The 12,486-nt window shown below is 41.7% G+C and overlaps 1 protein-coding gene across 1 annotated transcript; it reads left to right on the top strand.

The window, feature by feature from the left end:
• The first annotated feature begins 3,339 nt into the window (after positions 1–3,339).
• Positions 3,340–12,190, top strand: LOC106584503 (arg8-vasotocin receptor). Its single transcript, XM_014169886.3, has 2 exons — positions 3,340–4,430; positions 11,093–12,190. Exons 1-2 carry the CDS (start codon positions 3,482–3,484, stop codon positions 11,353–11,355), a joined length of 1,212 nt encoding a protein of 403 aa, XP_014025361.2. The 5' UTR covers positions 3,340–3,481; the 3' UTR covers positions 11,356–12,190.
• The last annotated feature ends 296 nt before the right edge of the window (positions 12,191–12,486 follow it).

Genomic DNA, 12,486 nt, shown 5'->3' with positions numbered 1-12,486 from the left:
AGCGCAGGCAGGGGAGGGCAGCCCAGGCAGGGGAGGGCAGCCCAGGCAGGGGAGGGCAGCGCAGGCAGGGGAGGGCAGCCCAGGCAGGGGAGGGCCGGGGAGGGCAGCGCAGGCAGGGGAGGGTTACAGCTACAGCAGTCAGTGGGTTAACTTACTAACCCATCCGCTGGCCAAGCCTCAGGCAGCAAACAGAACACAGCTAACCAGAGTTATCCAGAATGGTCTGGGAGGACAGTAAACAACACAGACCGTTTAGCAGGGAGACCACAACAAGAGGAACTCCCTCTGGGAGTTTGTGGTACAGAGATGTTGTATGTCTATGAGACTGTGGTCTGCAACCCCGTGGCATCAGGGCTGGTCCTCTCAGTGGTTCTGATGCATGAGAATATTAGTGCACTATGACAGAGGATTAGTGGGAACACTTGATGATTCCAGTAAGCCAATTTAACTGAGACGCAATTCAGACGAGGTTCCTGTGTGAACTGGAGAATCAGCTTACATCACTGACCACATTCAACTGAGACATTGGTGAAACTACAGTGTCGTGTGGTAGGATGCCAATAGAGGCACATGGCTAGTATCATCACCATGACCAAGTGGTTTTGACAGTTGAATGACCACAGCAGTTTTTGTAATAGCCTTTCTGAGGCTATAGTTATTGTGTTGAACGTTTTCAGGGGTCACTTCAAAACCACACTGGCGTCATTATAATTGTTGGACAAAGAGGAGCTCTAACCAACCGCACAATGACGAGACTCCCTGACCAAACAAGGCCACAGGAGAGGGAGGAAAGGGGGAGGCACTGAGGGAGGTAGAGCGAGTGCAAAAGATTGCACTGTTGTGAGAATATGGGAACAGTCAATGGGGGCAGCAGAAAGAGAAATGAGAAAGTGACAGAGAAGGGAAAGGAAGACAAACATGTTTAAACAATACATCAGTAGTACATAAAATGTTTACAAGCGGTGTCAAAAAGGAAAGAGACAATGCTACTTCCTGTATTTCCTCAGCAGGCTTGGGGCTGGATCTCTTAGCTGGACCCTGTTAAAGTGATGGGGCGGATGATGATTATTGCAGTGTGAGGAACACTCCGTCATGTCTTCATCACAGGGAGGAGAGATCTGCAGAACATGGCATGCAGAATGACAGGAATCTAATCTCTAACACAACGTTTTTCTTACATTTTTCTTCCTTCTTTCTTCCTCTTCACCCAGACTGGGAGGGGAGAATATACGCTACATGACCAAAAGTATTTGGACACCTGCTCTTAGAACATCTCATTCCATAATCATGGGCATTAATATGGAGTTGGTCCCCCTTTTGCTGCTATAACAGCCTCCACTCTTCTGGGAAGACTTTCCACTAGATGGTGAAGCACGATTATTCACTACGGAGAACACGTTTCCACACTCCAAAGTCCAATGGTGGCGAGCTTTACACCACTCCAGTTGACGCTTGGCATTGCGCATGGTGATCTTAGGCTTGTGTGCAGCTGCTTGGCCATGGAAACCGCCGTTGTTACTCCTAAACGTTTCCACTTCACAATAACAGCACTCACAGTTGACCGGGGAAGCTCTAGCAGGGCAGAAATTTGACAAACTGACTTGTTGGAAAGGTGGCATCCTATGACGGTGCCACGTTGAAAGTCACTGAGCGCTTTACTAAGGCATTCTACTGCCAATGTTTGTCTGTGGAGATTGCATGGCTGTGTGTTCGATTTTCTACCCTTGTCAGCAACGGGTGTGGCTGAAGTAGGCAAATCTACTAATTTGAAGGGGTGTTCACATACTTTTGTATATACAGTGTATTTTGGGAAATTGCGATTTCTGTCTGATCATTTCATTCTCACATATCTGATACTGTGAGATAACTGGTGTGTTTGGTCCTTGTCTGTGATGTGGCAGAAAGGCAAGCCCTGTCAGTAAGCTTTATACAGCAGAGGAGCATTGGACTCTACAGAACCATTCACTGTGGATCAGACTTATTATGAAATATCTGACCCTGAAATATTATGCCTCTCTTCTGTTTTGTACAGTTGAGAACCTTATTTGGTTTTTGAAGTTGATTTCTCTGGCACACTATGCATTTAGATATTAATCTAAAGAAGTATGTACACAGGTTACATCAACAAATTTCAAGAGCACCGATTTTTACATCAAAGTTTAAGCAGTTCATCAGTGTCTTGATTATAAAGCCGCCACAGCTAAGGTGAACTGAGCTGTGCACAAGCTGCATCAAAGCCAACATTCCAGCTTCCATTTCAACTAATGTCTATCTGTTAACATCACCAAGAGAAAGGCTTTCGGAGTGTATATTCCATATCTAACTCATGTTCCACATCTAACCAAATAGGCCTACATATGGATATGCATACTATTGCATACACAGTATATTGTTCTTTTTTGTAAATCGATGTTTTTAAGGGTTGGTTTATAAAGAAATGAACAACTTGATATATGCTTTGTCAACTGAGTCTCTTTCAGCCAGCCTCTCAGTAGCCTAGATGGAAAATAAACCGTTTCTAATGGTATTATTTTCATTTTGTTTGAGGCGATTTTCTTGATTCAATCAGATCAAGTGTAACCCACAGCTGAGGTTTTGGCTGTGTCAGAGGTGTAAACTGCGTTGGAGCGGCATTTCAATCGTTGAGTTCAGAACGAAAAAGTGTAGCTGTATAGAAATTATTATAATTCAACTAAATACAAATCTAGGACTTGATTCCTGTCAGAGGTGTTCATAATAGTCTAAGGAGTGGCTGGTAGTCTCGTGGTTAGAGCGTTGGGCTAGTAACAGAAAGGTTGCTGGATCGAATCCCCGAGCTGACAAGGTAAAAATCTGTCGTTCCCCCCTGAACAAGGCAATTAACCCACTGTTCCCGGTAGGCCGTCATTTTAAATAAGAGTTTGTTCTTGACTGACTTGCCTAGTTACATTTTAAATGGAATGCATCAAGCATTCCGCAATTGTTCACGGTATTATATGGAACGGGATTCCTGTAAGAGGTTTTAAACGATTGAAAACAATTTTATATGTTAAACTATATTTTAGCAACCGAATCTTTTACATTACCGAATATTTTACATTTCGAATTGATTTACCATACAACGTGTACATGATTTGTTTGTGTAATTCCAGTTCCAATGCGCTAATGTTTTGTCACACAAAACATACATTTTCAAAGATGGACTTCAAACTATTACGTTAAGAGGCGGTGGGCATGCGGTTTGGTGATGTGGGGGTGTTGTGTCCAGTTTTGCACAACATGACTGGCTGCATGCCATTGGATACACAAGTGGGTATGGCTACAACAGCACAAGGCGTGGTGGCCGAAATTTGATTCGCGTTTAAATGCCCAGCAGCTCAGAAACCAAGAAGAGTCCTTTCCCTTTAGAGTCAGGTAGCTCCTTATTTGGCATAAGGAGATTCACACAACTCTGCCCCTCGAACTGGAACTAGGGCCAAAGCGCGCACAGAGGGTTTGTGCAATGCACACTCCCGTCCATGGGCTCCTCTTCAACGGAGTCAACCAGTCTATGGTTTTCAGTCCTACGGATGATCCGATCATGGGGATCCTTGGCAATGGCACCGTCCTCCCGAACGGGAGCGATCCTTTTGGAAGAAACGAAGAGGTCGCCAAAATAGAGATAACGGTCCTCAGTATCACCTTTGTGGTGGCCGTGATTGGGAACGTCAGTGTCTTGCTGGCCATGTTCAACACCAAGAAAAAGAAGTCGAGAATGCACCTCTTCATCCGGCACCTCAGCATAGCTGACCTGGTGGTCGCTTTCTTCCAGGTCCTGCCGCAGCTCTGCTGGAAGATCACCTTTCGCTTCTACGGACCAGATGTCCTGTGCAGGATAGTGAAGCACCTCCAGGTGATGGGCATGTTCGCCTCCACCTACATGATGGTGATGATGACCCTGGACCGTTACATCGCCATCTGCCACCCTCTGAAGACCCTTCAGCAGCCCACCCAGCGGTCCTATATTATGATCATCAGCACCTGGATGTGTAGTCTGGTCCTCAGCATGCCGCAGTACTTTATCTTCTCTCTGAGTGAGATCAAGAACGGCTCGGTTGTCTACGACTGTTGGGGCCACTTCATAGAACCATGGGGCGTAAAGGCGTACATCACTTGGATAACCGTCAGTATATTCGTAATCCCAGTGTTCATTCTGATGATATGCTACGGGTTCATCTGCCACAGCATATGGAAAAACATAAGGTATAAAACCAGAAACACACACGCGGGAGTTGCGTCTAAAAACGGTCTGATGGGAATTAACTCTGTTAGCAACGTTACTACTATATCCAGAGCGAAATTGAGAACTGTCAAAATGACTTTTGTGATTGTCCTGGCTTACATAATATGCTGGTCACCTTTTTTCATCGTGCAGATGTGGTCGGTGTGGGATGAGAATTTCGCATGGGACGGTAAGTGACTTCTCTGTATTGGGAAAGGTAGATTGGATTGCGCACACAAAATCAAAAGGTGAACCTTGATATAGAATTAATAACATGAGCTATCTTCACTCAATGATGTTTCTCTCCCTCTACTAATAACTAATGTTAAAACCACAGTCCATATAGGGGATTACGCAAAGTGTTTGGTGATGTATCCATTCTGTGCCCCCAAAAATATTGTTTTTACTAAGTAACTGGGATGAATATCCACATACGTGGAATATGTATACAATTGACGCAGAATAGAAATGTATCCATATGTATCATGGTAAAAAAGAATCTCATACTCAATTCGTGCAAATATTTACAAAAAGTATTTCGTGCGTTTTTGTGAGTTTTTGTGTGGCTTAATTCGCGTGAAAATACATACATTGTTGTGCAACGTAGGAAAATAGATTTTATGGGGGCAAACTTCGAAACAATCTTTTGAAAGTTATTAGCGCAATGCATGATGGGCAATGGTATTCTACACTGCCTTTTTTTGTGTCTCACATTTATATATATATATATAGAGAGAGAAAAAATGTGTTAACAACCCAATATTTGTAATCAACCAGGTTGTCACCAAAATAATTATAATATATTAGTAGCCTTACGTTGTTTTTTTAAATGAATGCAAATACTCTTTTCTATGCTTGTTTTTGCTTAATACTTTGGGAAACTTCTGCACTTGTAGTCACAAACGCCTTTTTCGTGTAGACAACAGTAGGCCTACACGATTTCGTGGAGTCTACATTACGACATTTTCTTCATAATGCATTTAATACAGGGCTCCACTTTTTCGTGTACATTAAACCATTTCTTACATAATGCATTTTCAACAAGGCTATGTCCAATTTTACTGGAGAAAATAAACATGTTTTTTTGTGGGATAGATGAAGGTATTTGATTGGGGAATGGGGATACATTTGTATGATGGGAAACTATAATACACACCATAATACACACACACACACAAACACTTACATACACACTCACTTTGTTTATACTCATGTTATAGCCAACTCTTACATTTTTTATGAATTATTTTTTATAAAATATTTGTATCTACTTGTCATGTATTCATTCTTTAACTGGTTAAATGTTTATAGTTTGCATGTTTCAGTAATGATTAACATGGTTAAATTGTCATAAATCTCTGCTTGATTTAGCTTTTGGTATATTTTACATTTTTATACATATTCTTTATTTCCAATTAAGAAAGCAATAATTAATCAACACACTACTGTAAATAAATGGACACTACCTGTTATAAAAACGGAAATTGCTCTGTAAATAAATGGTGAGAAATGCTCAGTCTGAAGCCATTCAGCTATGGGTTTCACAGCCCTTTAATAATGACACATTATATCAGCTTAAAAAAAGGTTTATTTACAACCTATGGAGTATAACATGTTAGGAATAGTGGTATAGGAGAATCTGACATGAATGAAATACCCTAAGCTATGTTCAATGTCAGAAGCAATTTCCAGTGAGAAATGCTCAGTCTGAAGCCATTCAGCTATGGGTTTCACAGCCCTATAACAATGATACAAGTTATATCACCTTAAAAAAAGGTTTATTTACAACTTCTGGGGCATAACATGTTGGGCAAAGTGGTTTAGGAGAGTCTGACATATAAACCCTAACTTGACTTCAGTCTTCGCCAATGAGAACAGAAGAGAGGCCTAGCTTCGTTCTTCATGACTGGGAAAGGCTTTGATTCTAGTCCGTAGAAAATCCCACATCCATCTCATTAGATCAGAACAGGATAGATCAACAGAGATTCATATTACTGGTTTGCATCCCCCAAAAAAAGTCTAGTTGTGTTTTGCTGCATAACACACATTATTTGTCTACCCATATGATGTGGATCATTGTCAGGTTATTAGATATATATTTAAGCTTCAGTAACAAAAGAACACCATGGTTGTAATAACATTAATCAGGTAGTTTTGTAATTTAAAACATTTTCTATTTTTAATTTAACCTTTATTTAACTAGGCAGGACAGTTAATAACACATTCTTATTTACAATGACTGCCTACCAAAAGGCAAAAGGCCTCTTGCGGGTACGAGGGCTGGAATTAAAAATAAAATAAATAAAATTAAAATATAGGACAAAACACACATCAAGACAAGAGAGACAACACAACACTACATGAAGAGAGACCTAAGACAACAACATAGCAAGGCAGCAACACATGGCACAGCATGGTAGCAACACAACATGACAGCAGCACAGGGTACAAACATTATTGGACACAGACAACAGCACAAAGGGCAAGAAGGTAGAGACAACAATACATCACGCAAAGCAGCCACAGCTGTCAGTAAGAGTGTCCATGGTTGAGTCTTTGAATGAAGAGATCGAGATAAAACTGTCCAGTTTGAGTGTTTGTTGCAGCTTGTTCCAGTCGCTAGCTGCACTGAACTGAAAAGACGACCAACCCTGGGATGTCTTTGTTTTGGGGACCTTTAACAGAATGTGACTGGCAGAACAGGTGTTGTATGTGGAGGATGAGGGCTGCAGTAGATATCTCAGATAGGGGGGAGTGAGGCCTAAGAGGGTTTTATAAATAAGCATCAACCAGTGGGTCTTGCGACTGGTATACAGAGATGACCAGTTTACAGAAGGGTATAGAGTGCAGTGATGTGTCCTATAAGGAGCATTGGTGGCAAATCTGATGGCCGAATGGTAAAGAACATCTAGCCGCTCGAGAGCACTCTTACCTGCTGATCTATAAATTACGTCTCCTTAATCTAGCATTGGTAGGATGGTCATCTGAATCAGGGTTAGTTTGGCAGCTGGGGTGAAAGAGGAGCGATTATGATAGAGGAAACCACGTCTAGATTTAACTTCAGCCTGCAACTTTGATATGTTCTGAGAGAAGGACAGTGTACTGTCTAGCCATACACCCAAGTACTTGTATGAGGTGACTACCTCAAGCTCTAAAACCTCAGAGGTAGTAATCACACCTGTGGAGAGAGGGGCATTCTTCTTACCAAACCACATGACCTTTGTTTTGGAGGTGTTCAGAACAAGGTTAAAGGCAGAGAAAGCTTTTTGGACACTAAGAAAACGTTGTTGTAGAGCGTTTAACACAAAATCCGGGGAGTGGCCAGTTAAGTATAAGACTGTATCATCTGCATATGTCACGGTCGTGAGGAGAGACGAACCAAGGCGCAGCGTGATTGGAGTTCCACATCTTTATTTTAGCGAAACTTAAACAAACCAAGAAACAAACAACGACCGTGAAGTACCGTAGTGCTACATGCACTCACTCAAAACAATATCCCACAACCCAGTTGGGAACAATGGAGAACTTAAATATGATCCCCAATCAGAGAGAACGATAATCAGCTGCCTCTAATTGGGAACCATACCAAGTACACCGACATAGAAATAGGAAAACTAGAACACCCCCCTAGTCACGCCCTGACTTACAACACCATAGAGAACCAAGGGCCCTCTATGGTCAGGGCATGACAGCATATAAATGGATGAGAGAGCTTCCTCCTGCCTGAGCTATGTTGTTGATGTAAATTGAGAAGAGCGTGGGGCCTAGGATCGAGCTTTGGGGTACACCCTTGGTGACAGGCAGTGGCTGAGACAGCAGATGTTCTGACTTTATATACTGCACTCTTTGAGAGACGTAGTTAGCAAAACTGGCCAAAGACCTGTCAGAGACACCAATACTGGTTAGCAGGCTCACAAGAATTGAATGGTTTACAGTATCAAAAGCTTTGGCCAAGTCAATAAAAATAGCAGCACAACATTGCTTAGAATCAAGGGCAATGGTGACATCATTGAGGACCTTTAAGTTTGCAGTGACACATCCATAACCTGAGCAGAAACCAGCTTGCATTCCAGAGAGAATACTATAGACATCAAGATTATTGACAAGTTTTGATGAACAGGGCAAAATAGAAATAAGCCTATAACAGTTAGGATCAGCTTGATCTCCCCCTTTAAATAAAGGATGAACTATGGATGCCTTCCAAGCAATGGGAACCTCCCCAGAGAGGAGAGACAGGTTAAAAAGGTCAGAGACCAGCTTGGCGATGAAAGAGGCTGCAACCTTAAAGAAGAAACGATCTAAACCATCTGACCCAGATGTTTTTTTGGGGTCAAGTTTAAGGACCTCCTTTAGCACCTCCACTTAGTGACCGCCTGCAGGGAGAAACTTTGTAGCGGGCAGGGGGAAAAAGGGAGGAGCATCGGGGCTAGTCGCATTAGAAGGGGTGGGAGATGAGGAAATGTTGGATGGGCAAGGAGACATGGCTGAGTCAAATAGGAATCCTGACTTAATGAAGTGCTTATTAAAAACCTCAGCCATGTGCTTCTTGTCAGTAACAACCACATCATCAACATTAAGGGACATGGGCAGCTGTGAGCAGGAGGGTTTATTCTCCAGGTCTTTAATCGTTTTCCAGAACTTCTTGGTGTTAGACCCACAGAGAGAGAACTGCTCCTTAAAGTAACTAACTTTGGCCTTCCAGATAGCCTGGGTGTACTTACTTCTAATTTGCCTGAATGAGAGCCAGTCAGCCTGAGTATGTGTGCCGAGCCTTTCGCCAAATGTAATTCTTGAGGTGGAGTAACTCTGCAAGATCACGGTCGAACCAGGGGCTGAACCTGTTTCTAATTCTCATTTTCTTTATGGGGTCGTGTTTGATAACAATATCACTGAAAATATCAAAAAAGAAGGTCCAAGCGTCTTTGACAGATGGAATGAAGTTGATTCTGTACCAATTTACAGAGGCCAGGTCATGAAGTAAGATTTTTAGCAAGCATCTATGACAAGTCAGAACTAATGACTCAGTTTCACTGAGCAGCCATTACAAACACAGGCTGTAAAACAGTGATCACTAAGGTCATTACAGAAAACACCAGACTGATACCTATCAGGATTATTTGTGAGGATAACATCGAGGATGTTTGGAGTCATACCTTGTGGGATTGGTAATAATCTGAGAAATGTTTAGGGACTCCCATTGCTTTAGGACTTGGTCAGGTGGTTTAAGCATGTCCTAGTTTAGGTTACCTAGCAGGACAAATTCAGACTTAGTGTAAGGGGCCAGGAGAGAGCTTAGGGCAGGTAGGGTACAGACCGGTGCTGATATGCCTACAGTGTGTTTGTTTTGGGTCAACCCTGGTAAATTAACTTATTTAGAATAGACAGTCACAGAGAATTTTCTTCTGAATAACTGATCAGGGCATAGCACTTTCCATTCAGCTTCAGGCAAATTCAACTTCAACGCTTGATCACACCTTTAGTGACTACTTCCATCCGCCATGCCCATTGTTGCTTATCCATTGTTCTCTAGATATATCAATGTAATTACACCCAACACAATGTTGAAAAACAGAATGCTTCCCACCACTAGATCACTAACTAGACATGATCTGGACATGATCCCAACACATCCACCAATACAGCGGACGAAAGTGAAAGCTGCAACAGGGAGTCTAACCTGGCTCAAATGTGGCAAAGTGAACTCTAACGGCCATTGCCATGAAAGCCTAGTATTCCTCTGGGCAGAGGCAGTAGGCCTATAATGCTGGGATATGCCCTGTTAAAATAGCCTAAGTATATAACATGATTGACACGACCGTAATAATCATCATGAAACGCCCTTGGAAGTGTCATAAGTGTAAGCCAACATAATTCATTATTTTACATGAACCTGTTTAACTGCATTGATATGGTTTAATTGATCATAGTCCAGACTTATTATAGTGGCAAATACCATGCAGTTGCACCAGGGGACTTTAAAACAAACAGATTTTTTTCCAGGTCTTCTGTTTCCCCACATTTATTGGTGAACTAATTTCCCATCTTGAAAATGTATCCCCATTCCCCAATCAAATACCTTCATCAATACAAAAAAAATAAGACAAATAAAGCTTTTTACTCTAATCTGTCAACCATAAAATCTGACATAGCACTAGTATCCCAAAATATTTAGCGAAAACAAACATAGAAAACAGCATTGGCATTAATAATAAAAATAAGTCTACTATACTATTATAAGTATTTCGGTGACAACCTGGTTGATTAAAAATATTGGGTTGTTAACACGTTTTTTAAATATATATAAATAAATGTGGGACACAAAAAGGCAATGTAGAACACCATTGACCAAAATGCATTGTTCCGAAGTTTGCCCTCCGAAAATGTATTTTTATATATATGAAGTCGCAAACAAATTTGTGTGTTTTCACACGAATTAAGCCACACAAAAATGAACGAAATCTGATTAAATACTTTTTGTACATATTTGCACAAACTGAGTGTGAGATCGTGTTGATATAATTGTGCATAATCCTTTAGAGCACCAGGCACACCGCACAATTCCGTTACAACATTTAAACACAGAATACATATAATCGAAATAACAATAAAATCGTTTAAGTGGAAATGTAGCTAAATATGCATAACATGTATGGTGTCCTGACATCATAGACAAAGTCGTTTTAATCCTGTACCATAACGTGCACTATATGGAGATGTCAGGTGTTTAAATATAGATCAGCATGTAAGAGATTGTATTAAGTAATTGTGATTTCACGGCACCGTTGATTTATACCCCAGCGGTTGGACAAATTAGTTATCTTTGGTAATTTCCTTTTTTCCGTTTCCTTCCAGAATCTGAGAACACCGCTGTCACACTGTCCGCGCTCCTCGCGAGTCTAAACAGCTGCTGTAACCCGTGGATATACATGATCTTCAGCGGGCATCTCCTTCACGACTTTACTCTCTGTTTCCCGTGCTGTAATAAATTACGATACAAGTTCAAGAAAGAGGACTCGGACAGCAGTCTCCGGAGAAATACGGTATTGACTAAAATGACCAACCGAAGCCCAATGTGCAGTTCCGGCACTTGGAAAGACAGCGACAACTCCCCTTAGTTCTCCATTCAATCTAGTCAAGCAGAGACCTAACACAACGAGTTAAACGCACAAACACAAGCTAGTGGTTATTTATTGATTGACTCTTATTGACTTGACAATTATAAGACTTTCAAGGTACCACTTTAAAACGGGTGGCATACTGACACTGATTGATTGATGTGTCCCTAAAATAGATGAGCATTACACAGTTGTTTTGGGATATATTGTCTGGATTGTCTGTCAGAAAAACATCTCAAGAATGAAGTCTTGAGAAGTCAGTGATAAACCAAAATCACAAAGTGAAAAGCTATTTCCTCTGGTAAAACATGTTATAAATTGAAGATGATATTTTATGTGCCATATGTCTACAGGCCAGTGTTTCAACAGGTTCCAAACCTGATTCTCTGGAGTCTAATACAGTTTATAATGGGTGAAATACATCAGATCTGAATTTGAAAATGTAAAATCGAAAAGGAACAGATCATCTGAACTATCTAAATACCAACAGCTATATCAGTTGAGTAAAAAAATGGAATTTTAATAATTTCTAAAACATTCCACACTCCCAGTGTCCTCTTTCCAATGCACTAATGATTTTCCGGTCTAGGAATATCTCCAGCAAAACCTAGACTAATTCAGATGACGACAGATCTCAGTGACTAAGGACCCTGGATTAGATCACAGGTTGCCGTCTGTGTTGGCCATATTTCCCCAGTGAGCCACTCTCTGTGTGAATTAAAAAACGAATTGGGCCTGGATGGTTTACAAAGCAACAGAGGTGTCTGCCTGCCTGTTGGATTTCTACACAGACACACCAGGCCAGGGGCGCAACTTTGTTTTTAGAAGTGTGGGGGGGGGGGGGGGGGGATAAACACTCAAAACAGCCTACCCGACCACTCGGAGGTCCTAAAGCACACAAGCCTCGTTTTGTATCACATTCCACGTATAAAACTGGGGGGGGGGGGGGGGGGGGGGGCATGTCTCCCTGTCCCCAGTGAAAGTTGCGCCCCTGCCCCAGGCAATGTTCCCTCTATACTGTGGAGAAATATCAGACCACGAGATTGAACTTAACCTAACTTTCTAGAGCAGTGGTCACCAACGGATCAATCACAATCGACTGCCATTTTTAACCATTTCATGTGTCTGAAG

This window comes from Salmo salar, chromosome 23, assembly GCF_965601325.2.
Source record: "Salmo salar chromosome 23, fSalSal1, whole genome shotgun sequence".
NCBI lineage: Eukaryota > Metazoa > Chordata > Actinopteri > Salmoniformes > Salmonidae > Salmo > Salmo salar.
This window is presented reverse-complemented; position numbering and strand designations above follow the sequence as displayed.